The sequence below is a fragment of the Anas platyrhynchos genome, chromosome 2 (genome assembly GCF_047663525.1).
Source record: "Anas platyrhynchos isolate ZD024472 breed Pekin duck chromosome 2, IASCAAS_PekinDuck_T2T, whole genome shotgun sequence".
Classification (NCBI taxonomy): domain Eukaryota; kingdom Metazoa; phylum Chordata; class Aves; order Anseriformes; family Anatidae; genus Anas; species Anas platyrhynchos.
The window spans coordinates 36,407,576-36,432,182 of NC_092588.1; the positions used below are offsets into that span (position 1 = coordinate 36,407,576).

The 24,607-nt window shown below is 40.9% G+C and overlaps 2 protein-coding genes across 8 annotated transcripts in view; one reads left to right on the forward strand and one right to left on the reverse strand.

Moving 5' to 3' along the window:
- Positions 1 to 434: 434 nt before the first annotated feature.
- Positions 435 to 23,298, reverse strand: MTFR1 (mitochondrial fission regulator 1). 4 transcript variants are annotated; one of them, XM_027452290.3, is made up of 9 exons: positions 23,160 to 23,225; positions 22,429 to 22,484; positions 18,220 to 18,362; positions 14,828 to 14,926; positions 9,362 to 9,480; positions 6,051 to 6,292; positions 4,060 to 4,321; positions 3,725 to 3,893; positions 435 to 2,158 (listed from the first exon to the last, which is right to left on the reverse strand). In XM_027452290.3, the coding sequence occupies exons 3-9, from the start codon at positions 18,283 to 18,285 to the stop codon at positions 2,099 to 2,101; spliced, it is 1,017 nt and encodes a 338-aa protein (XP_027308091.3). In that variant the 5' UTR covers positions 18,286 to 18,362; positions 22,429 to 22,484; positions 23,160 to 23,225; the 3' UTR covers positions 435 to 2,098. The 4 variants fall into 4 exon arrangements, with proteins under 4 accessions (XP_027308091.3, XP_038031516.2, XP_027308090.3 ...); XM_038175588.2 differs by lacking the exon at positions 23,160 to 23,225 and adding an exon at positions 22,564 to 22,666; XM_027452289.3 differs by lacking the exon at positions 22,429 to 22,484 and having other exon boundaries at positions 23,160 to 23,298.
- Positions 23,299 to 23,449: 151 nt separating this feature from the next.
- Positions 23,450 to 24,607, forward strand: part of ARMC1 (armadillo repeat containing 1) — a 30,965-nt gene continuing 29,807 nt past the window's right edge. Inside the window, exon 1 of one of the 4 annotated variants that reach the window (XM_038175589.2) lies at positions 23,450 to 23,581. Coding sequence is in view for 1 of the 4 variants with exons in the window: in XM_005028449.6 (XP_005028506.2) it covers positions 23,657 to 23,668 (12 nt within the window). In the remaining 3 variants the exon portion in view is untranslated. Of the gene's footprint in view, positions 23,582 to 23,641; positions 23,669 to 24,372; positions 24,529 to 24,607 lie in introns of those variants that run through there. The other 3 variants (XM_005028449.6, XM_027452293.3, XM_027452294.3) reach the window with 3 other exon arrangements.

Here is a 24,607-nt window from a genome sequence, read left to right on the forward strand (position 1 = left end):
TAGCGCGCTACAACTGCTAACAGCCAGTCACAGCCCATGTGAGTCCTGAAATGTGTTACGGGATGGATGTCAGCTTCCCATCATTATTGGTTTTAATTTGTGAATCTGCTGCTGTTGGGCTGTACTATTTGCTAACACAGGGAGACAGATACGGCCCTTAGCTGGTGTCTGAGGGATCTGCCCGGTGTCAATGTCCTCAGTTTGCGTACTTGTATTTTGGGAGGTTTTTCTGTCAGCAGTGGCATGTGTATATAAAAGATTTTAAGTAGAGAGATACAAATTAACGTACAGAAAATAAATAATTTGATGACAGCTTTGTGATTATTTTTTCTTGTACAGCAAGAAAACATTTATGGTCACTGTAATAGAATGTACAGTGCACGTTGCTGTGGCTGACATCATTTGTAGAGTACCATAAATCAATCACGTACACCTTGTTTATTTTAACTGCTTTTAATTTTACATAGTGGCAATATAGAGCATTAAATACAAAACTTGAGCCCAAAAGTATCTTTCAAAAAAGTGTTTTAAAGGCATTTAAAACATGAAGATTTAACGGCCTGTCAGTAAAACCGATGGCCAAGCATTTAGAAAGGAATTTTTATTGTGTACATATTAACACCATTTCAAGTTTCACACCAGAAAACATCTTTCTTGATCATACAATCTACCTTCCAGTTATAAGCAGCAAAGCTTCAGTCATCTTCGGTAACCTAACTGGAGCCATTCAGCTGTCTCTACCTAAAACACGCTGCGTTTTTCTTTTCCTAGAAAACGGCAGCTCTAAAAGGCACTTGTACGTGATCCAGTAGCAAGATAAACTTAGAAAAGCCAAGTCGGGCTCGTTTATGCTCTAAGTTTATCCACAGTCAGAGCAAGCCTTGGCTTCACCTGAGTGTGCAGCTGAGTTACAGCGCTCTGGTTGCTGAGCAGCTTTCTTCAATATGGATTTTATTTTTAGTTTGTGGATAGAGGCCTGAGCTCGGGGGGTTGGTTGGTCAGTGAACGGGCTCTGTACGGGTCTGGCAGCAAGAAGCTGCTCTGGGAAATCCCCACAGGACCTCCCCTGGAAAACAGATTATGTGCAACAGCTCCCACCATCGCGTCCCTGCAAATAGGACTGTGAGGGCTTGTGCAGTCCCCACCTGCTAAAATCCTACCCAGGGACCCAAAGGCCACTGGGAATAAAAAGGTGTCCACAAGCATCTCTTAGCACAGTGGAGATGCACAATATACTTTTGGCAACTTGCACCCCACAGTACTTTGTACCTTTTTTTCCTGTACATCACTCCTACGCTAGTCAACACATACTCTGACACTAATTAATCGTTTTACTCTGCTGCTATCTACTGGTTATTTCCAATGCATTGCACTAACGAGTCACAGAGGCTCCCTCAGCATGATTCACTCTTCATGCGCTCGTGTTGGCCACAAGATGATACAGATAGGTTTTGCTGTCTTACCCTTACAAGCTCACAAACTCATTTTGGGGGGGGAGGGGGAGAAAAACCCATGAAACACCAAGAATGTGCTACTATTTAAAATATCTCATACCAGGTGACCTTTGCAGCAGATTTATGTTCTGACTTTGTTTCAGTATGAAGCAGAATGTGTTCAGTTTTAATTCGGGCTAAAATTTTGCTAAAACTGACTTTAAAAGAAACACTTTTACACGAAAAAATCAGTATCAAACTAAACTTCGTAGTGCAAGTCATCATTGGAGCTCAAATGACTGATTAACTTAAGGGTGTATCGCTGTCATTATTAACATGTACACAATGTTTTAAGGTGGTCAGTTATGCACAAAGAATGTCGTAGAGATAATTTAGTGTTAATGAACTAAAACCACCCCATAAGTCTGAGTAGAAAGCCAGGTTTGGATACAAAATTAATACCTGAGTACAATGGTCAAACTTATTCCCCTTGATAAATCACATACAAACACGCACCTCAAACGCAATGTTTAGTTCCTCAATTCAACATTTTCACATTAGGTTTTTCCGCGTTGTACGAGACCACTCGGTACTAGTGCTATTTGCAACGTCAGAGATTTTGGGCAAAACAGCTCAACAGTCTTTCACGTAGCGATCTCAATAGGTTAAGATTTTTCAATTAAAGTCTTCATTTTTCCTGTAGACTTCAGCATGTGCGGTCCAAACTGAGAAGGAAACCAGAAACACATTCAGGGTGCTTTCAACAGGGACCTAGCTGAACTATTCATTCAAGCTGTAAGTAAAACTAGAACCTGAGCAGAGAGCATTTCCTTAATCAACTTGCTTCTCTTCATGTAGATTTTACCCACGTTGTAGCCACAAAGTACAGGGAAACATGTTAGCAATCAGCTGCAATCACTCAGATTAGGCAGCTAACCATCTGCTGGAGAAGCTCTGACTAGAGATCCTTCACTCTACCACAGCAAAATACCAAGATTGATGCTGTTATCTTTAGAAGTTGACAACCAAGTGCTCTAGCAGGAGTTTCTTAAGATTATTCCTGTTCTTTGTCCTTCATTTTTGTGCAAGCCTTTGTAAAGCATAAAAGGACTGATGTGGCAAAGAAGTTACATACTGATAAACAACCCACAACAGAGATTTATTAGCTCATTACGCATCAACATTTTCTCATTTCATAAATGAAAACCTTCAGTTTTCTTAGTTTTTGAGGATTCGATGATTCTTTGTCTCAAAAGATGGACTTCAAATTTCAAAACGAAATTTGTGAAAAGCTCCTGTGCAAACAAAACATTGCCAACTCTTCTTAAAGCCTCTGCTGCTAGAAACAATTGATTTGGGGGAAATATACAGCCTTGGAGTTGTGAAGAACAGCCTGAATATTACAGAAAAACCATTAAAGGCCTAAACCGGAAGGCAAGTAAGTCAACATTAATAAACTGAAGTACTTAGAAATCCCGAGATTTGTGGCTTAGAAGTATTATTTTCCTAAAAAAAATAAAAAATAAAAACCAGAGTACAGACTACTCTTGTTTGCTTTAAATTTTGGATATTTACGTGCATTTTCTTCTAAACTCACAAAGGGAAAAATCTCTTTACTTTTCTGTTCTGATTTTATAGCACAAGGCTTCAAGGACTGCTTACTAGCAAAACTGATCTACAGTAGCCTGTTCTGTAAGTGTATGCTGTTAGAAACTCAGATCTTGAACATTCACTGCTTAAAAAGCCCTTACTTGAATTTCAAATCAATATGAAATACACTAGTAGCCATTGTACTATGTCATAGATTTCACAAATAATTTAACATACCTGCACTTTAAAGAAACTTTATTAACTCACTATTAACTCAGCTTACACCAGTTATTAAAACAAACTCCCTACAACACGATCCAGCAGCCATTCTGAACACTTTGCTTTCTATGTTTTCTATGCAATTGATGTTTCAGGATCTTGCTTCAGAATCGCACATGCGCTATCTGAATGGTTAAGAATATCACATTCTCATAGCAACACATGAGGTTTTTGTTTGAAAAAGAAAACTTGCAGGGCTTTTTAAACCTCAAGCCAAAATAGTACAAAATCTTGAGAACAGATACCAAAACCAAAACATGACTGCCACAAATCCTAGCGTGTCAGTAATACTTCTTAGGGCTTTGTGGACAGGGATGTTAACTCCTAGGTATTTGCATCTGTTGGCAGAAAGATTTACCCTGGCTTACCAGGCAATTATTGTTTAGTCCAAGCATGCGTTCGGTCAGAAGCACAATACTCACCAGCACTACTTCAGTCTTTGTCTTTGTTTCAGTCTTTGGAATCACTTTTTCAATTTCACTTTGGCTATCACTTCGGTATCGATAGGCAAATTTCTTTTTGAGTGCTTCTGCTATTAATGCAGCAGGATCTGTAGGGTCAGCTACTTTGGCTTTTGTATCTTCTGGTGATCTAGAAAAGTCAACAAGAAACTCTAGCAGAGTCCAAAACAAAGCTGGAGAAGTTGTGAATGCTTTTGGCATTCTTGTTACATCACCACCTGTCTTAACCTGAAGTAGTTCTGACTCAAAAACAAATCATTAATGCACAAGTTAACAAATATAAATAAATGTCTTACCTTTTCACTGACCGTAGCTTCACGCTGTTCATGTCCTTGAGGATTTCTAGCATGTTTGGTATCTCAGACTTCTTTGGCCCATTTTCTGTGGGAATCTGTCCAGAATTTTTTTTGTTTTTCCGTTCTTTAATGAGTTCAATTGCAGACACGCTCCGTTGCAGGCCCGGGGGAGGGAGTGGTGGCGGTGGTGGAGGAGGCGGAGGAGGAGGTGGTGGCGGTGGTGCTCCAGGGACAGCAGCTGAAGCAACTGGACTTAACCCAACTACAAATAAAACACGCATTCTGTGTCAGTTTACTGGTAAATACCTTTATACGTCACAAGTGCTCAGGTAAGAACGTGATTAAAATAGCTTTGACTGCTTCCTCTCTGCTTTCTTTAGGTCATCACATAACATCTTCAATCCTAAACCAGTTAGGTAGACATGACTGAAAAGGACGTAAAAATCCTCCTGAAGGAGAAGTTCTTTGGATTTCCAGTTCAAATTCTGGATACAATCATGTTTTTACTGTGGTGGGTTGGATGTCATGAGATATTTTAATTAAATCCTAATTTTAACAATCTCGGTATTTCAGTTTCCTCTGAGAGGCAAGTACTGGGCTGGAAGTCATAGCCAGTCTGCCACGTGAGCAATGGTTCTTCCAACATATCAGAAATAAAGGAGTTACCATACAAGATTTTAAAACGGAAATTAGAGAGTTTAACTAGTGCCTAAATTCAGTCTTATTCCAACTCTTTGAGATGGACAGCTGATCATATTTGAAGAGATTCTTAGGATTATCTTGAACTGAAATTTCCTGTGCTCTTTTGGTAAAAAACGATATAGCAGTAAATAAATGAAGAAACCTCTGTTCAAATCTCCCTTTAAAGAAATCACCAAGACCAGACCAAATCAGAGCTTTGAGGCTTAGAGTATGAAGTCTGTATAAATAATTAGGTAAATAATGCAGGAATCTACTCTGCATGTACATGTTCATACATAATTGTTACCATATTCTACCAGAAGAGGGAGGTAAAGATGATAAAATCATATCAAAATGTAAGTTTTCTAATAAAGGAAAAGGGAGAATGAGGAAAAGTATGTTATGGTGGGATTTTTGTCCAGTAACTACACTTCAAGAATGAAACTGAGTGATCCTTAAAACTCTTTTATGGTTTTGAATCTGAACAGTTAAGGAAACATAAAGTAACTGCTATCGGTTCACAGGAAAAAAATGAACATCTGAAGAATCAGAGTATTATTTCATACATGAACAAAACAATGTATTCCCTAAGTGATTGTAGAAACTGATGAAAGCTGAGTGGCTATTATCTCCAAGGAGCAAGGGCTAGCTTCAGTCATCCTTGCAGATCACAGACTTAGAACTGGATGGATGGTAGTCAGAGGGGAGGGAAAGAGGGGAAAGAAACTTATGAAGAGTTCCTCTGCTTATTACAGGGAACAGTGCAACCTCTTCTGGTTCCCTATGAACATGCCTGATCCCAGAGACCACTACAGAAAACAACTTCACCTCCTTTTCTGCAATTTATTTTATAAGCTTGAGATATACGCTACATATCCCAGAAGCGTAACTAGCATCTTACTTGGTAACATCATGATATGTGAGAATCAGTTTCATTACTGGGTGGGATGACTTAGGGGTTAGTAGTTAAGTTACGCTCTTTTAGCTTGGTTTATTCCATCACGTTTACCAAGAGCTTTGCTCTGAAAGCTGTTAATATTCTGCACTTATCCATAGATTCAGAATTCTGGCATGCTTTCACAGAAATGTAAAGACTTTTAGAATACTAGAAAATATAGAAAATCTGACAGGTCTGTTGTCTGCAAGAACTATTCTGTATTCCGTGGTTTGTTTGCTATGTCTGTCTATCAAACTGACCGAAACGGCGTGGAGAAGTGCAGTGTATCACAAAGATGAACTAGCACTGTACTGAACGTAAAAAGGACACGCTCGTTAACTCATTTGTGCTAAGACTAGGGCAAATTGAATACCTGCAGACAGATTCTGTTGTTCTTGCAAGATTACGATTTTGGCTATCTGTGCTCTCAAAGTGGCTAGTTCATTTTCTAGAGCACTGATCTTCTGCAGAGCTTCTTCATTTGCTGTCACTGTGCTCCTGGATGCTGCTTCGTCTTCTGCCGGGCTTGCTGAGGATCCCTGGTTGGACGGGGACCTTCCACGCTGATGTACTTCACCTGGAAGGGGCTGGGCCGTTTTTGACCAAACTTCTGATCTGTAACAAAAATATCAAAAGATTTTTTTTTTCAAAGTTTTCTAACAGATAGAAACAAAAGCAATTTTACATACAAAACAGGAACAGAAGTTACAGGAGAGTCTTCAAAGTTGTGTTTGCACAAATCACTTCCCCCAAAACACTATACACCTCTAAGTAAGAACTTCATGTCCTTTCTGCTTGCATCACTGGCTGGTATTTCATCTCCTTCTGCCCTGACAGCTTTGTATGGAATCTCTGATTTCCAGAGAAAAAGGAATTAATTCCCTCGTGTCCCCAATCTTTCTCTGCCTCATGCATGTTTTATTTTTGTTGAAATTAAGATTTAAAACATTTCTCTTTTGCTCAAATGCTACCATTTTTTCCCCACATAGGCTGTAAAAAATCATTTGTAGTTGATTCCCTTGAAGCAGGAAGAGTTTCTGATTTCCATGGCATATTTTGTACAGTTCCTGGACTTCTCCAGCCCTCCGTTTTAGTGCTGGGAGCATGGAACACAGGGAACAATTTAGTGGTGCTGCTCACAGCCTGCTTATCAGTAAATAGGAAGGGATCTTATCTCAAGGTTTCTAACGATAAATAAAGCTATAGAGAATAAAACTTCATACAATTTTAGAGAGTCTAGAAACTTCCCTTCTCTAAGAGCAGGAAAACACAACTCTGTTGCTTTCCTTTATTAGCCACTAAAGCTGAAGCCATGTTAAACACTGAGGGGTTATCGTGCCTCTGCAGCTAACATAAGGTAATACTTACTGAAGACACCAACATTTTAAAACAGTTTATCTCAAGTAGAACTGATAAGGATTAATGATAATAGATTAATATAAACAGAAATACTCTATAACTGCTGATCGTGCTTACATACTTAATTCTTACCTCGGTTGTGAAACTTCTCAGGCAGGTCAGGATTCCCTTATTTATTTCAAACATGAGAATAGGAATGGTGTCTGGGCATAAAACTTTTCAAATGTGTAGAGTGGCTCTAGAGTAAATACAGCTTCAGAGCCCCGTCGCTCTGGGTGTATGGGGTGAGAGCTGCTCGGGGCTGGGCACCCCATTAGATCTGCAGCAGTGCTACACTTAGAACAAGAGGCAAGCTCTGAGGCTACAACAAACCCTGCATGCTCTGACCACCTCCACCTGGTCTTAGATGCACAACTGATTTTTTCACAACGCTGACAGAAAGCATCAGCACAACTTGCCAAACTTGGTTAAGCACAGCTGAATATTATGAAGGATGTTAAAATTTAGGTGGTGCTACCTCCACAGGCATAGAGAGCAACCGAAACTAAGACAATCACAGGATGCTTCCTGCGGCAGCCATCTCTCTACACTCCCTAAAAAATGAAGTGGAAGGTGCCAGCAGTCACTTCTCTCTTTAAAACGTGCCTCCTACAGGCTCTTAAAAGGAGCAGAACAGCTGAAGAGAAAGGGTATTTTCGGCTCTGAGCAGCAAAGGCATTTTAAGCAAATTTCCTCAGTGGAATTTAACGCCATGGTAAAATATTATGCCTGAGTTGTCATTACCGCTCTGACTAGGGGTAAGAGAAATATGACTTATCCTTTAGTTGCTTCGTTTATAAAATTGCATTCAAAGAGAAAGAAAAAAAACCACATAAATGTCTGCAAGAGTGTTTAGGGAATTATCCCGAATATGTCTTTTAACAGTAACACCTATGGGATCTCCTTGACACTGAAACAATTTCAAATGCACGGAAAACACTCAGTGCATGCTACACTTTGTAATACTTTGCATAGACGTAATAACCAGCACATACTGAAATATTCCTGCTAATATCTGCTAAGTAGTCCACCTACAATGCTGCATTACAAGCTGTTTGCCCCAAGGTCACTATTTATGTGCAGGATTATTTTAGCCCCACCCCACCCTAACTATCCCCTCCTCCCCCTTCACACAATGCAGGCATTTCAGCAAACACACCAGTCTTAGGTCTTTCATAAGAGGTTCTCTGAAGCAACAAAGAGCTATTCTCCCTCTTGTCTCCATTAGACTTAATAGCTTTACAGTTCAATCCTTAAACAAAACATTTCTGTGCAAACACCAGTAGTACTGGCCGGTTCATTTTCTTTGTATCAAAGACAATTTACAAATAGTTTTTCTCAAACAAGCCTTGATTTCTGTGACTCCCCCCTGAGTTTGTGAAACTGATGTTGCAGTACCAGGATATCACACAAAGCTTCCCTGTGGCAAGTTGTTGGAGGGCATCTAGGTCCTTACTGATCTGCTCTGTGCTTTCAAATTAACAACGTATCCTCCAGCAAGCTCTATCTGTGCCTTTCTTGGGAAGGTCAGCTGGAAGAAAAACTTCCTCTGCACTACAGAACGGCGCCTTTGTTTCAGGCTAGCCTGAGCAGCAGTTTGGGTAGGCTACAACACAGAACTTCCTCGCTTCAGCCAGGTGTTTAATGCAGCTACCGTGCCATGTGGCGCTCCTGGTCCAACACAACGGTACCTGCGCTGGGATTCTGGTCACAGGCACTCAACACACTTCCCTGCCAGTTCTCGTTATAAAGATTAAAGACAAAATTTGTCATAATTTTTTAATTCTCTGCTACAGAATGCAGAGTCTTAGCCAGAAAGGTGAAAAACGATGTGACAATTATCAGTCTGTCAGAAGGACTGTTGCTGTTAATGAGGCTGCCCTACAACTCCCTGCCCCACGCTAATGACAACCTCTGGAGAACTGGAGAAGAATGAGTGCTGGCATTCACGCCATGCCACAGCAGACATTTTTGTGGGGACAAGGTTGTGTGAAGCTGTCACACGCTAATTCTTTGCAGTACAGAAGTAAACAAAAGCCACGATCTTCCTTGTAGGAAGCCAAACTCCCACATATTCTCCAACCAGCCTTTCATTCACAGTCCTGTTAGTCTGATCTCTGCTTATTCTTTTCCAGTCCCTACCTTTTCTATCACTCTTCCCTCTCTCCCAGCACAGAAGTGCTCTCTGTTAACTGAGAGTATATTCACAGTATATTCTCAATGGACAGAATCTATATTTTTTTTTCCTTGGCTTCTAACTTGAAGGAGAAGATCTGAGGAGCATACCTGAGCCTTGTAGAGACTTCACCTTCCTCTTGAGCAACCCATCTCACATCTGCAAAGGAGGCCACTGCATCTTCTCTAAATTGCTGAGGATGGTTTCCTTCTGCGCCATGAGCAGTAAGCTAGATTTTAAAGACAAGATTGAAGGTTTTAGAGTCACGATTCCCAGTCCGTTTCACTGCTATTTTACCCAATGCTTTTAGTGAGGCTGCACATAACTTAACACACACATGCACAAAACACATTCCACTTGTTACTATCCTGGGCTTGGTCCTGAATGCATTTCACTGACTAGCTATATGTCAGTGGCTAGCTACACCCACTCTCACATGGCCCTAACACATAAAATCCAATGCAAATTGTTACCTTAATGACAAACAAGCATCAACATTCTTAAAGAGTTTGCTGTATTATCTCGAGTAATGTTTTTAATTATATTAATTATATTCATTAAGAATACATGTAGTTAGGAGAGACAATAATTACTACTCCTACCTCTTAAACTTTTACTCTGATTTAGTATTATTTTGAAAGTGAAATCCTGTTGAAGTGAGTTCCCCTTCCCTCTACAACTTGCAGAATTTCTGTACAAGAATTCAGGTGTAAACATTATGGAGGAAACAAGTCACTCCTACTAGCTCCACAATCACATGGACTTTCAGTGAGAGGTAGGATGGAAACAACTGCACTATTTGCTAAAAATCTCATTTATAGCATGCCAAGCAAACAGACTATTTTTCAGCACAGTTCTGTCACCAGCTTTTTTGAAGCCAAGGGTGAACAAAGCTCAAGAGACTGGAACCTTTCTTACATTTACAGCTAAGCATGAAACCAAAATGAAGATTTGAAAAATCATTTGGACCATCAATATATGTTCCATATCCACAGCCCTACAAAATGGTTTCAAATCTACTTTGAAATATTGGCTGCTTCCCCAGGTTAGTCAAGGGCATGTGTACTCAGTCACTGGACTACTGATTAGCCTGGGCTCAGTACTTCAGCAAATAAAAGCTACTGAAACACCTTTTAGTAATTTCCTCTGCTCAGTTCCCTGTCTTCAGTTGTTTATCTCCAGTGCAACGATGGCACCTCTGTTGCTTGTACTAGATATAATCCACCTGCCAAATTTGCACAGGAATTGTTGCAGCTGTTTATGTGCTACCTGGTTGTGGCCAAGAAGCTGGTAATACTCACAGAGATGGGGGTATCACGTAATAATCTCTTAAGGATAGCTTTGATCTGTCCTGTTAGTGCTTAAGTCAATTTTCAAGGCAACTCACCTCTCTAAGAGGAAACTAACGGAGCAGCAACTATGGGATGGTCGCAGTAACCCGAATTTGTAGCAGCCCTAGCACAGTAGGACTGCAGTCTTGATTAAGTGAAACCATTTATGAAGAACATTCACAGGTACTTCAGTTGCAACCTTTGCTACGCAAGTTCCAGGGAGACAGAAATTGTCTTGTTATTTTTTATTATTTTAATTTTTGTTGTTGTTTGCGTGTTGTGGTTCTTTTTTTTTTTTTCCTTCCCCCAGGAGCTGTTACAAACAGCTTTGGAAATTGAGATTAGTCATCTTCACCTCGTACTCTTGCAACTTGCGCGTGAGCCTTTCTCACAGCTCCCAGGAGTGCAGATTGGCATCATCAGATCATTTGGAAACAACAGGGTTTTTTCCAGGTAGCATCAGCACAGATGGTAATATGTTTATCACATTAACAGTTGTGCCTAATACCATCACAGTCTGCCTCACTTTAAAACAGTCTAGAGAATACTATATTGCACGTTAGGATTGCCATTGTTTGAGGTCTCCTTGTTTTGCTGTTGCTGTTTTTAATGAAAAAGAAACGTACATGACCACAGCAGCTGTATTAATGTTAGTGGCAATTAAAAGCATCTGTAGCATGTCAGCCAGTTCTTGCAGGTGATACACATTTTCCTGACGGCAGCGGTCACGTGAGGAACTAGTACCGTGAAAAGATTGAAGGCGTATTTAAATAAAGGCACTACAGGCACTTGCATCAAAAATCATCTTATAAACCAGCAGTAAGGAATGCACTTCCCATTGCCAGGTTTCCTGCTCTGTGAGATAAATAAGTTCTAATCCAACATTTAGTAGCAAGCCTTCTGTTATATTGTGATACAAGTTTCATCTTACTTTTTTATTCGTATTTATATGTAAACAGAATCTGCTTGTTACCCATATACAGATGTTTCTTTTCTCTATCCCTATAAATGACAAGGCCTCCCACAGCAGTGCATTTTGAATTTCAAGTCGAGGCAAGATTTTTAATTGAATTTAGAGGTTAAAAGCCAACACCCATCTCTTAAAACTTTTGCTCATCTGTAGAATGATGTTTCAACAACCCTGCTGAATGCCCTATTCCTGCAGTCAACCTTGGACACTTGGACAACTGCTCTGCCAGCCCCTGAAATGGGGATCAGAGAGCTGAAAGCAGAGGTGGAAGTAGGAGTGGAACTAGCTTGCTTTTCCAAGAAATATATAGTTGTTGCCCCAAATTTCTCCTTAACATACTTTTTTTTTCTTTTCCTATTTTAGTACATGTGTATGTTTCACACATACACGCGTGCATGCGTGTGTGCACCTGTGGCTTTCAGCTCCATTTCTGAGAGAATTCCTGGAAAACAAAACACTCACTGTTCTGTATTAGCTGATGTCAAAGCAGAATCCCTATTTTTTGTTTGCTTCAGGAAATAGAAAGCAGAACAAATATTTTTATACATTGAAGAAAAGAATAAAAACCTTTAATTTCAAGTTACGTGTAGATTTAGGTATTAAACATTTGGAAATATTTCAAGGAAGACAAACTTCGTATGATTTTTCAAAGTAGCCCAGTAAATTCTGATGTTTGCTAGATTCAAGCCAATTCCCTAGGAGACCCGTACTTGGTTACCAGGTCTGTGTCAGACAAACAGGAGAAGCACAGGGCTAGAACAGAGATGCTGTATTTGGGGACACAGGAGCCTTCCTCTCTCTTGTTACCTAGACTCCAATCTTCTGAGTATTCTGTAGGTTTGTTTGAATCTACCTAGGCTATATTGATGTTTAACAACTTTTTTTTTCTCCTAAAAATCACAGATAAGCCTAAACTAAAGACAGACAGAAGAGTGTTATGAACCATTTTCGTTTGTTCATGCTATAGAGAGCAGATATGGTAAATTCTGCCACCACTGCATGTAGCAGTTAATTTAAATGTTGACTACGGCAAGGCCGTAGAGGTACCACAACAGCTGCAGACCTCAAAAATCAGAATATTAGGCTATTACTCTGCTTATTAGACGAGCAGAACAAAAGCACGCTAGGAGAAAAGAATGGATGTAAGAGATACTCTTTCAATATCTCTTATCCATTTATCAGAAAGGAAATGAAAGCATACACACAGCTTATTGCTCTTAAAGTTAGAAACGCTAATGACACGCATGCACCCTCGGATGAGGCGAGTATGGTTTGCTTTGTTTTTTAATAACGTGACTTACAGCAAGGTTCAGTGCATGGTCCTTTCATAACATAGCTAAAGCTGGCAAGAAAGAGAAAGGAAGAGACAGCTATAGGAAAGCATCGGTTGCAACAGCGTAAAAATGATCAAGGCTGGCATTGAACTTCAGTACAGAATCTTAGTAAAGACATGAAAATAGACATTAGCACCACAGTTTTACATGTTCAGCAGTTTATATATTTAAATGCTCATAAATAGTTATAAAATATATATTAAAAAGCCTTGCATAAACCACAAACTTTAATACACCTAAAGGCTCAACATTATAATATTTCAAATTCAATCGACTATGGCAATTGTACTTCTGTTTTTAGGATCCTTCCCTTTCATCTAACAGAAGATGAATATTTAGCCTTACTGTGCATAAAGTCTAAGCAAAGCTGACTGACTCTTTAAGAAGAAAAAAAGGCAACTTTTTATTTGTTCTAACACAGAATTCAGATGAAGATACATATGTATCTTGGAAAAAAAATGCCCAGACATATCTTACAGCTCTCTACAAGTACCTAAATCCTTTTGTATACTGTATTGAGAGAAGGCATTATTTGGCTAACTGTTAAAAATGAGCACTATCTTCCTTTGGATAGCATTTACCAGTGAAAAACAGATATATCACAGGAGGACTTCACTTGCTTTCAAAGCTGAGGCACAAAGAGCCATACTTCTAGCATAATTACTACAAATTATGTATCCAGAAGTTTCAGTCCAGCATCTCATTTTGTTGTCCTTCCCACCTGCACAAATTTCTCCCCTGCAATGTGTATGCATATATACGTACATATATGTATTTATATATATATATATAATATGTACATATATAACATAAGTTTCATGAAGCCACCAGTACTGGGAGATGCTTGGCCCCCTAGTTTCTCAAAATAATTATCTAAGACAGTGCAAAGAGCTTGTTTGTGTTTTTTTTTTTCCCCACTATCAGACCAAAAAGGCTTCCATGACAGTCCGAACTATCTGATTTTACTAACATAATTTCAGATTTAAGTATTGTTCATGCGTTTCATATAGGATAAAGAGATGAATTTAAGAGTGAAAAAATTAGCTTTGTAGCCAATACCCTGTCTTAGTGTGGGTGATGATTCCCACCCACCATTCATCATCTTTATGTTCTCCCTTGTTCAGTCCCAGAAATATTCCTTTCCAGCATCAGTTTCAAACACAAGATTTCTCTAACTTTATACCCACCCCCAATCCACAGCACACTCAGAGTTGAAGAAATTATGTGTAACAGCTTCCATTTTTCCATCTGTTCCTGAACAACTTGTTATAAAAAGCAAGGGTTTTCTCCTCCTTAAGCTTTACCCTTGCTCTTTACCCTCCCACTACACGCAGTCAAAGTTAGAAGCAAACAAATCAGAAAGCTGCAGAGCTCTGATGTTCCCCTTTCACCTACACAATGCTACCCTTGTATTAAAAAAAAAAAAAAGACAAGAGAGTACTCATGTTATCTTAGAACTAATTTTTAACTTTCTGATAAAGCTGTTTATTTTCCAAATATTTTTAAGTAACACTGTTCATCTTCACATGCCTCTTAAGCCTAGCTTTAAGGACTGTTTTCAGAAATCAGTTTCAAACTGTTTTAAGAAAGAATTTTTCTTCCATTAATAACTTTTTAATACTATATTGTGCCATTTTAGAAGCTCCATTTTCTTTAGGAAAAAAGTTTGTCTGAAGTTTCATTATGCATGTTACAGCAACATGGATTTGTGTTCTAGGCAGTACAGAAGCTGAAGAATTCGTATTAGGTAAAAGTCTGAACTTGAGGTGGAAAGAACTGAAGTAAACTAATTCTCCGAGGGACCAGGTCTATTCCACTTTCAGGAACCCTCTAGTCAATTTTTTAAATGAACTGTAGATTTGCTTAAAATCTTTCGCAATGGGAACACATCTCTTTATCTGGGTAGTGAAACTTGTGCTTTAAACTGTTGAGAATGCTTACCTGAAACTGAACTCTTGGACACTGTATTAGAGAGAGGTTAGTACCAATTTTTCTTACAATGCTTCGAGATGAACCATAAGGCTTGCTTGACCAAAGTACCTAGAAGGAAGAAGAAAAGAAGTCAGCTGTTAGATGATTCATTTTTCTATCATATCAAAGTAGCTTCCCCTTCTGTACTACGCTTGTGCTACATGTATGCATGATTTGGAAGTTATTCCTTTCATGCTAGAAGAGAGAACAGAACACATTCACTCAAATTTCTATCACTTAATTTAGTGATCTCCTTCCATTTTATACTTGATTTGGTAAAAAAAATTGTTTTGGTCATTATAATGTGCCTGTTTAGGCTCAAGACAGCCTTTGCATTAAGTTTAAATTCAAAGCAATAAATCTAGTAACACAGAAGGATTCAAAATTTAGTAGTTTCTTCAAAAGCACAATTTGTCCATTTTTAAGACAATAAAGAGTAATCTGCATTGAGTTATACACCACTTTTTAAGGGAAAAGTAATTCAATCACAACAAATACATAAAGTTTTGTAATTCTACATTTCCCAAAGTCCATTTTCTTTTTTCGTTACGAGCTCTTCTGACGCAGGAACAACGTCTACCAGTCTTCAAACAAACAAACCACCTCCTAACAGCTAGCATAAACTAGAAAGCGTAACTGTGGAATTACACATTACACATTAGGGTAGAGAAAAGGGAAAGTGAAAAAGGAAATACTTGAAAATGAGACTGTCATAAAAATACACATGCACTAGAGAAAAATGCACATAGCACCTCAATTCACCTGGCTTCTGATTCTGAACTGTTTCTACTGCAATTTACATTTCTTCTACGCTGTTTCAGTAGGGACTGAATTTCTGTTGTGCTTTAGAGAATGTTTGCTCTACTGTTTACCAAAGCTGTATGAAATAAAACGAGACTATAACCCTAGGAGAATACTACAAAATGATCCAGAACAAAATAAAAGAGCACAGAGACAGAAGTAGGAAAGATTTCAGCAGAGAGAATGGCAACAGAAACAAAGCAAAAAAGGTGGAAGAATAATGGGAAGACTATAACTAAGATAATGTGGTTGATAAATAATTAGAACACTGTCAGGTAATTGAAAATAATTGAACCGTATCTACTGTAGATATGAATTTACTACTCAGACTGTAGTTTTTAAAGGCTCGTAGCTTCAAGAAAACTCAGCATCCTGTTAGAAGGTTACTTCAAACAGAAAACTTATCTAAAATTCATGCTGTTAATGCTATTAAACCAGCTCTCATGTGGCACAGTTGTATTGCCTATGTGATGAGTGTAGGGAAGCTGTGGGAGTTTCACAACACACGGCTGAGTAGCGTTTTGATATACTAAGCAAAGATCAAAGATTTCGAAGGTTCTAGTCAGAAGAAAATATGTTCCGTGGTATTTATCCCCAGATTATATTATTTCAAAAACTTCACGCAAACATTTTGCTTAGTCCTGTAGTGAAGCATCTTTCCTTCCCCTGACTTTAACTGAATGTAGGAAGTTTGATAAAATAAAGGCACATATGCATGGCACATATGCTACGCTAGATTTCCACATCAGAGCTGCAGCTTTGCCAATCATCCATGCAGACTCACTTTTTTTATTATATGAAGTACAAATTCTCTTGCTTAACATGCAATTAAGTTATATGTTGGGGAAAAAATGTGTTCTAGAGTACTCAATGGGTACTGCAGTTTGGATTCCTCAAACAAAGACCTCACATTTGTGACATTAATGTTTGTCTGTACATCTGAACAAGGAGCAGGTAGACCTGCTGCCCTCAATAATAAATCACCGACAGGCAGTAGCACACTCAAACAGCCTCACTACTCACAGCAGATTCTGCTGCTAAAAGCAGGACAGTTTACAATAGCCTCAAAGCAATGGTACATCGGAAAAAAAATAATATTTGGCAAGGGAAGGCTTGATTAATTACAGTAGTACTTCCCCAACTGCGAAGAGGCTAGACTAGGTGCTGTATTAGCAACATATGGGCAGCACATTGTTTAAACAAGTGGTAAAGCTTGTTTAGAGATTGCTCAGACCACAGCCAAGAGGCTGGCTAGGGCCCATATACCCAAAGTGTTTGGTGCCCAAATGCCCTTCAGGTTTTTTCAACAAGCAGTAGTTTGGTGTGCCAAAGTTTTTTGACTCAGTTTAGGTAACTCAAGATATGGCTGGGCGATATTTTCAGAAAACCTCAGGCAAGCTGTGCCACCAGGTATGTCAATAAAGTCAGCACACCCCCCAGGTGAGCTAGTAAGTCTCACCCCTGTTCACACGACTTCTTGTTGACTTGAAGCACTGGCAGAGCAGGTCTGCAGAACACTACTTAGTCATACCCCTTATTGCATCAGTGTTTTGCTGTTCTGCAGGACAGCTGACATCTGGAAATGTAGCTGCATTATCACAGCCTCGATACAAGTAGAGAATGGGGGATAACAGAGGTTAAAAACCCATTTTTCTCCCTCTATTCACTGACAATGACCACAGTAGAGCCCATTCTCAGGGTTTGATTTTGCAGAGTTACACTGCATAAAACCTCAGACTTAAGTTCTAATAAAAGCCTAAAATACTGATTCTTATGGGTAATTTACAACGTTTATTAGTTTTGCTCTATGTAAATTCCTGAGATTAATAAAAGGTTCTACCACAATCACTGGAGGAAGAACCACCTTAAAAAAGTACTGCACAGCTGGTAAGCAATCCCACCTGACTAAAACGTATTGTTGAATTATTGGGATTATTGCAGTGAGGCCACTAATTCAGCTCAAGATAGCTTCCTAAAGATCCCAGTGATAAAGCAGGTGATGTGTGACATCTCTCTCTCTGCTAAACATCAAAAGAAAACTGTATATACACTTTCCTCCAGGCAGAGACCTATGCGTGTGCATTCCTCTGTTTCCCCAATAAAGAACACAGCCGTGTTGCTCTCAGGTACAGTAACACTTTGAGGAGGACAGGCAGATATAGCACAATTCCTGCCGTCTCAGTTTCATGGAGCTTTGCACATCTCCAAGATACAAGCAAAGAAGAAGTAACATTTAAGAATTAACATCATTGTCAAAAGTCAGTTGAAAATTTTCCTTCAGTTTCAAAATACACACAGGAGCCTGGCATGAAAAGCAGCATTTACAAAATTTATTATTTGAGCTAGAAGGAGCTACACGATATTTTTAATGCATATAATGCATACTTGGTACTTCAGTGCCCAAGTAGTGAACTCTGTAATTTTTCAGCACTGCAGAATCATATGAGAATTTAGTATATTTAAAGTGTCCTGCTGGAGTGGATACGCATGAGCTAAAATATATGAAGTGTTTTCCACACTTGATTTTCAGAAAAAAAATGAACCAAGTTTGAAACACTTACTGATTCCATGTTTAATCCAACTTGTTCAAAAGCCATCCTAATTAAGCGCTTAAGCCAGCAAATCATCTGGATTGGAAAATGCCTTTCCAAGCCTGGATTTAAGCCTTCCAAATCTGCAGGACTGCGGAGGTTCCATAGTCCTTCTGAAACAAGAAACACAAACATTTTAGAAGCACGTTGTGGTCATGTACAGGAGTAAATTATGTATTCCAAAAACAAGCTTTAGAAACAGTTACTGACAACGAGATACTTTCAGAGACAATTCCAAGTACTGCAAAGTACAGGCATCCAGAAAGCAGTTACCTAGTAGAGGTGACAAAGGTTTTTTTTGGATGATTTTTAAGAAATCAGAGCTGTTGCAAAGTTAATGATTAAAAGGCCGGGAAACCGTGGAATGACGGCAGCCAGGGACTAACACCAAGATCCATGGGCCACACTCCTATCTGAAACTCTTCTCCATGCAAAAACAAACTGCAGAAAGCAGACCACCTCTCCTCTTTCAAGTTCTCTGACAGCTTTGCCATTTCCTCTGTTTTCCCATGACCGAGAGACTGGAAATGTGGAAAAATGACTAATAGAAGAAAAAGACAGGAAATAGTGTAGCTGCGGGACCTGAAAATCCTCCAGTGACTTGTAAAGTTGGCCAGATTTCAAATTGTGTCTATTTATACTTCCTACCATTCACTTAAATCAAGATGTTTTCATTGCTCCTCTAGTGAAAATAGCGTATTTTGCCTCTAAACATGTTCTGCACCAGTCATAACTTGGATGCCATCGAGATGCGTGTGCCACCAAAAAAAACAAAAAGCCATAGATGTAGGTTTACGTTTGTTTTGTGCATCACACTAGGAACAACACTCTGCTGAACCACCCTGAACAACATATTTGTAGCATGAACAAGTGTGGTGCTGAAGCCATTGCACACAGAAGGATGACTAAGGCAACGGAGCAGCAAGGAACTGTTAGCTCGGAAGTTTGAAAGTCAGGAGATGGAAAAGCTCGGCAGTTTGAAAGTACCCATAAGCACTACAGTTAAATCATCACTGTTTCCATTACAAACATTTTTTTTTTTCCCAACAGCTCCTTAGTAATAACCTACTTCTTCTGGAAACTTGGCAGGAAGAGCACAACTTTACAGTTACCTTTTTTTAGACAGGCTTAAAAACAAACAAACAAGAGTTTGATATTAGTTTCTCATCACCACGTAAAGAAAAACACACAGCATTTTCTTTTACTGCTGAATAAATTAGGAAAAACTAATCTATCAGCCAATGTAAAACTAAGAGAAAAAAATATATTAAGAAAAAAACACAGCAACAAAAAAGTGAACCAGAAGATTAGATGGAAAATGCAGTTGTTGTAAGAAAAACAACAGGGAAAATAATGGGCTACCTGTCAAACAGTCACCAACAGAAACTACACTGATACATAAAAAATAAGAAGTCCTTAAGCTATGGACTACCAAAAGCTGGAAAAGTCTTTCAGGGAAGCGTTACCATCTACTTGATCTAGTCTTCCTTTAGGCATCTGTTAATTCTTCCCTTAGACAAGCTGCTAGACTGCATCTTTGATCACACTGCACCTGCTGTATTTTTAAAGCAGGAGAAATACAAGTGTTTCTACATGCCTGCTATTAGATTTGGCATCATATCTGGCACCGCAGAGATGCGGTGACATAAAAGAGAGAAAACTGTATTAAGAGGGGAAACCTGTTCTGAAAGCGTGCCTCTCCAAAGGAGTTCCTCTGCCTCATTCCAAAATTCAGACTTGTTGAACACGTAGTGTGGAAATCAAAGAGAAGAAAAAAATGGAGGCTGTGTCAAGACATTCAAATGGAAGAGGGGGAAAAAAAAGCAGAGAATGTATTGCTGAGCAACTGAGAGCACAAGGCAGGCTGGTAAGGCAAGGGACAGCTCTATAAGGAGATCACAGAATGGTTTGGGTTGAACACCTCCAGGGATGGGGCATCCACAGCTTCTCTGGGCAACCTGTGCCGGTGCCTCACCACCCTCTGAGTGAAAAGTTTCCTCCCAACATCGCATCTTACACCTCTTTTATGTCATTTTAGTCATGTTCTGACCAAGCAGGAGGGCTGAGTCTTCCATAACAGAAGGTGATTTGGCCAGAAGCGACTTACTTCAGACGATTATCTCCAGCTCACATTATAAATCATTGTTTCTTCTGTAGCCCAAATACTTCAAGTACCCAAACCACAGTCATCAGCTTCCTGATCTTGTCAATGCCCCATTGTTTGCTTTTGTTGAAGAAAGTGTCAGAGGTCTATCTGGCAGAGTACCACCCAGTTCCTGGAGACTGACACTAAGGACAGCCACGCTTTAATAAAGACTGGCTAATTAGTCATCTGAAGGCCTATCTAAAAGGAAAACATTTACAAGTATATCCCATTATTTTTACAAGACTGATCAGTGTTCCAGAATTATCCCCAGACAAACTTTATACCCATTTCTTCCAAACTATATTGCACTACACTTGTCTTCATAAATGTCAATTATTTCACAATTACTCTGGGACCCAACTACAGGAAGGGTTCGTTCCAAATGAAACTGCTGGACAGCAAGAATAAAAGCATTAGCAGATTTTTCTCTCATGTTTTGCATACATGCCAGAAGCAGGAGTTAAACATTTATTGCTTCTAGTAACCTAGAGTAACACCTCTTTTAAAATATTCATGCCTGCTTTATTTATCCTTTATGTTCTTGCTTATCCTCTATCTTCTTGATGCTTCCTACACTACAAGTAATAGCAGTTTAATTCCTCTAAAGCTTCCACAGCTCAATTACTACAATGAAATGCCCCAAGTGACAGCAATATTGCTATGAAATGCGGTATCTCTGCTGTGCTTAAGTAAAACTATTACAATGATAAGCAGTAGTCATCAGCAAGATTCCCAGAAGAGATTAGAGGAGTAATAACACAAAGAAATATTTTTGTAGGGTGGGAAGTTCATGGGTTCTTTGTTTATAAAACTCTGCTTGCACAAAAATTAACAATGGTCAATAACTTTGTCTGATATGGAAACGTGCAGAAATTCCCTGGTTCAGAAACGAGCAGGTCTCCACTCCCCAGTGTCTGGGTTCTCACTTTCCCCTCCTGGAGCTCTCCTTTGCCCCCACTTTTTACAACCACGTTTGCAGGTTTCACTCAATACCTTCAGATCAAGTATCAGTCTACACGGCTGAGAGACAATGCCACTTATAAATTATAAAATGTTAATGCAATAAATACAAAGGCTCTGGAAGCTGTACACACAAGTACACTGGTCAGCAAATACGAAATGAAACCCTTTGCCAGGCTCTCCAGTGAGTGCTACACATGAAAGACAAGAAGGAAAAATGAGATGCAACTGCTTTCAAATTGAAATATTTCTGTATATTTTCCAATGCTGTATTTATCCAAGTCCCTTCCAAATTATGAATTCTCTCTCTTTAAAAGAGGACATTAATATTTTTCTTACTAAAGGAAGTTTCTCTTATTCATGTAAACTCCACACAAAACTAAGAGAATGGTTTGATGCACCTGACGCAGAGGATCAGCCATATGCAAAGAATAAACAGGTGCACAAAATTTGAAAAATGAAATGTCTAGTCTCTAAATTGAAAGGGCATGCATAAAATAAGTAAATACTTTTCTTTTTTTTTTCCCAAAGAAACACCAAGCACATCAGAAATTGTATTAAAAACCAAGCAGGTTCCTCCTTACTTCAGCAGGAAATCAGGCCACGCATATCTTCAGTCTTGATGACTGGCACATGACCCAAGCTCACCTAACGAAATTGCATCCATAATGACACATAGTAAAGAATTAATGAAGAAAGATAAAAGCCAACAGAAAAACATCACAGGAAATCAAGCAGGCAGGCACAATCTTCTGATAAAGGACTGGACCCTCTCCCGAATCAACACAGACCACTTACAAGTAACCTAAGTATTTGGCAGAGGTCACGCAGTCAGCTACAGAATTCTGCTTTTGGCCTGGAAGGCACAAGTAACAAAGTGCCTGTTACTTTCTGAAGCACCTGCTCAGAATGACAGACCTAGAGAGATAAAAGTCAGTGGATACTACGCAGACATCACGGCTTATGTAAGCTAACATCAGCCTGAAATCTAAGGCAAGAATTGAAAATAATACATATGCTCAAAAGGAGTTGTTAAAGATTTTTAAGAAGAAACATAACCTAGTTGTACACACCTCAAAGGACGAAGCCGTATTTACCACATCTTGCCAATTTTACCACACCTTGCCAGCTAAGGATGGAGAAGAAAAAAAACTCATGTTTGAGCACTGTTTTTTCAAACACCTTTGCTCGACAGAGTTTATACCTACGTGATATGGTGTAGAAAAGTGCAATGCTCCAACTTTTCTAAACCCTACAGACTTAAAAACACTCCTACACTCTGCTGCCAGACTCAGAGCTCCCTGGTTGTTGCTGTGACTGCTGGTGCCTCTGCTACAGCTTTGAGAAACAAGAAAACGCAAATTTTATTAACAAAAGGGCTCATTTGCCCAAAAATCAATCAAGATATTCCATATTTTTTCCCCACAATCTCTCAGCAACAACTCTGAGCCCCTAAACGCAGCAGCTGGCTGGCGACCCGTCCGAATAAGATCGCCTTGACTCAGCAGCGCGGAACTGGCACTTTTAGCGGCGAGGGGCTGCACACTCACCTCCCTTCTTTATTTTTAAGGCTGTAGGGAACGAGCAGACGGCGTTACCCCCTTCCCGGCTGTGCTTTGGAAGCGCAGCAGCCCGAGGAGGGGCCATCAGCCAGCCCCCGGTGCTGCCTCCGGCCGCTACCAGCCCCCAGCCGCCTCAGGCTCTCCTCAGGCTCTCCCCAGGCTCTCCCTACCCCCCCTCAGAGCCCCTCAGGACCGTTTAACCGCCTCAGCCAACGGCCGCGCTCCCCCCCCCCGGCCCTCACCGCCTCAGCCGCCGCCGCCTCAGCGTTGCCTCAGCCGCAGCTCCCACCGCGCTCACCGCCCGCCCCCCCCGCTCAGCCAATCAGCACCCGCCCCGGCACGGCCTCAGCCAATAGGAGGTCGGCTCGCCCGCCGGGAGGCGGGACCTCGGACGCCCTCTGGAAGACGCCGAGTGGCGACCTTACCCGGCAGGCAGCGGGAGAGGAGAGGCTCCGCCCCCATTCGCTATCACGTGACCCCGCCGGCGCCTATAAAAGTGGCCGCGGGGGCACCGCCATTTCCTGTGCGGTGGGAGGTGGGGCTGTGAGCGTGGGGGTATGCTGCGGGATCGATCCGAGACGGCTGTGCCTGGTTATAACGGAGTGAACGGGACCCGTAGTGCACTCTGCCTCGAGCAAGCGCCTCGGAAGCGCGGGAAGTGTTGGTGGGGGATGCGCCGAGTGCTTGGTTTGTTTGCTGGAGGTTTTGTGGTGTTTCCCTGGCGCCTTGGCACTGCCTCATGGTGTTGCCGGCATGCCCTGCCTGTTAATGGTGCCCCCAGGCTGGCGGCTCTGGTGGTGGTAGTGGTTGTGTCTGCTTAAAACGTCCCAGAAAGGATAAAAAGTACCATCCTGTCTAGGCCGAGTGCTCTTGTAGTGTACAGTGAGCTGCAGCGCTGTGTGCTGAAATAGCTTCGTGGCAGGGGTTTGCTGAGGAGTAGGTTGCCTCAGAAAGAAAGCAGTGCTTTTCCTGGTGCTGGACCTGTAAGGTATTGCTGATGTTGAGAGTTTCACTGAAGTATTATGAGGTTTGAAAACTTTAGAGCGGGCACTTCAGACCTCAGAGAGCTCAGCTGTGCGGAGTGGAGCAGTAGAGTGTGAGAATGAGAAAAGCTTTACACCAAGTTTTGTTTGCTTGCTTAATAAATAAAGCTGTTGAGCAAATAAGATTAAAGCCTGTTCATGATAAATTCAGGTAAGTGGGACCGGTGGGCTGGGGGCTGACTGCTTTGTGTTTGTTTTGAGCGCCGGTACGTGCCGTATTCCCATTTAGCTCAGGTTTTAAGTAGCACCAAAGCGTTATTCAGGCACACTTCAGCTGTGAGCCCCGCTCCGTCCCCACGCCATAGCCACGCCATGTGCCCGCGTCCCTCTACGGACTACACCTCCCGGCGTGCCCAGCGGCGCCCCGCCACCCGATAGCCCCGCCCCCTTCAACAAGACGCTCCGTGAGTGGCTGAGGGGCGTGGCCGGCGGGGCGCCCAATGGGCTGGCGCGGCGGCGCGGGGTGCGTGCGCGGCGGGCGGGCGACGGAGAGGAGCGGAGCGGGGCCGTGTGAGGCGCCCGGAGCCCTGCGCGGGCCATGGCGGCCCGGGGCTGAGCCCCTGCGGCGGTACGGGGCGGGGGGCGGCCGTGTGGGGCGGGGAGAGCCCGGGGGAAGGCACCGAGAGCCCGGGGAGGGGGAACGGGCC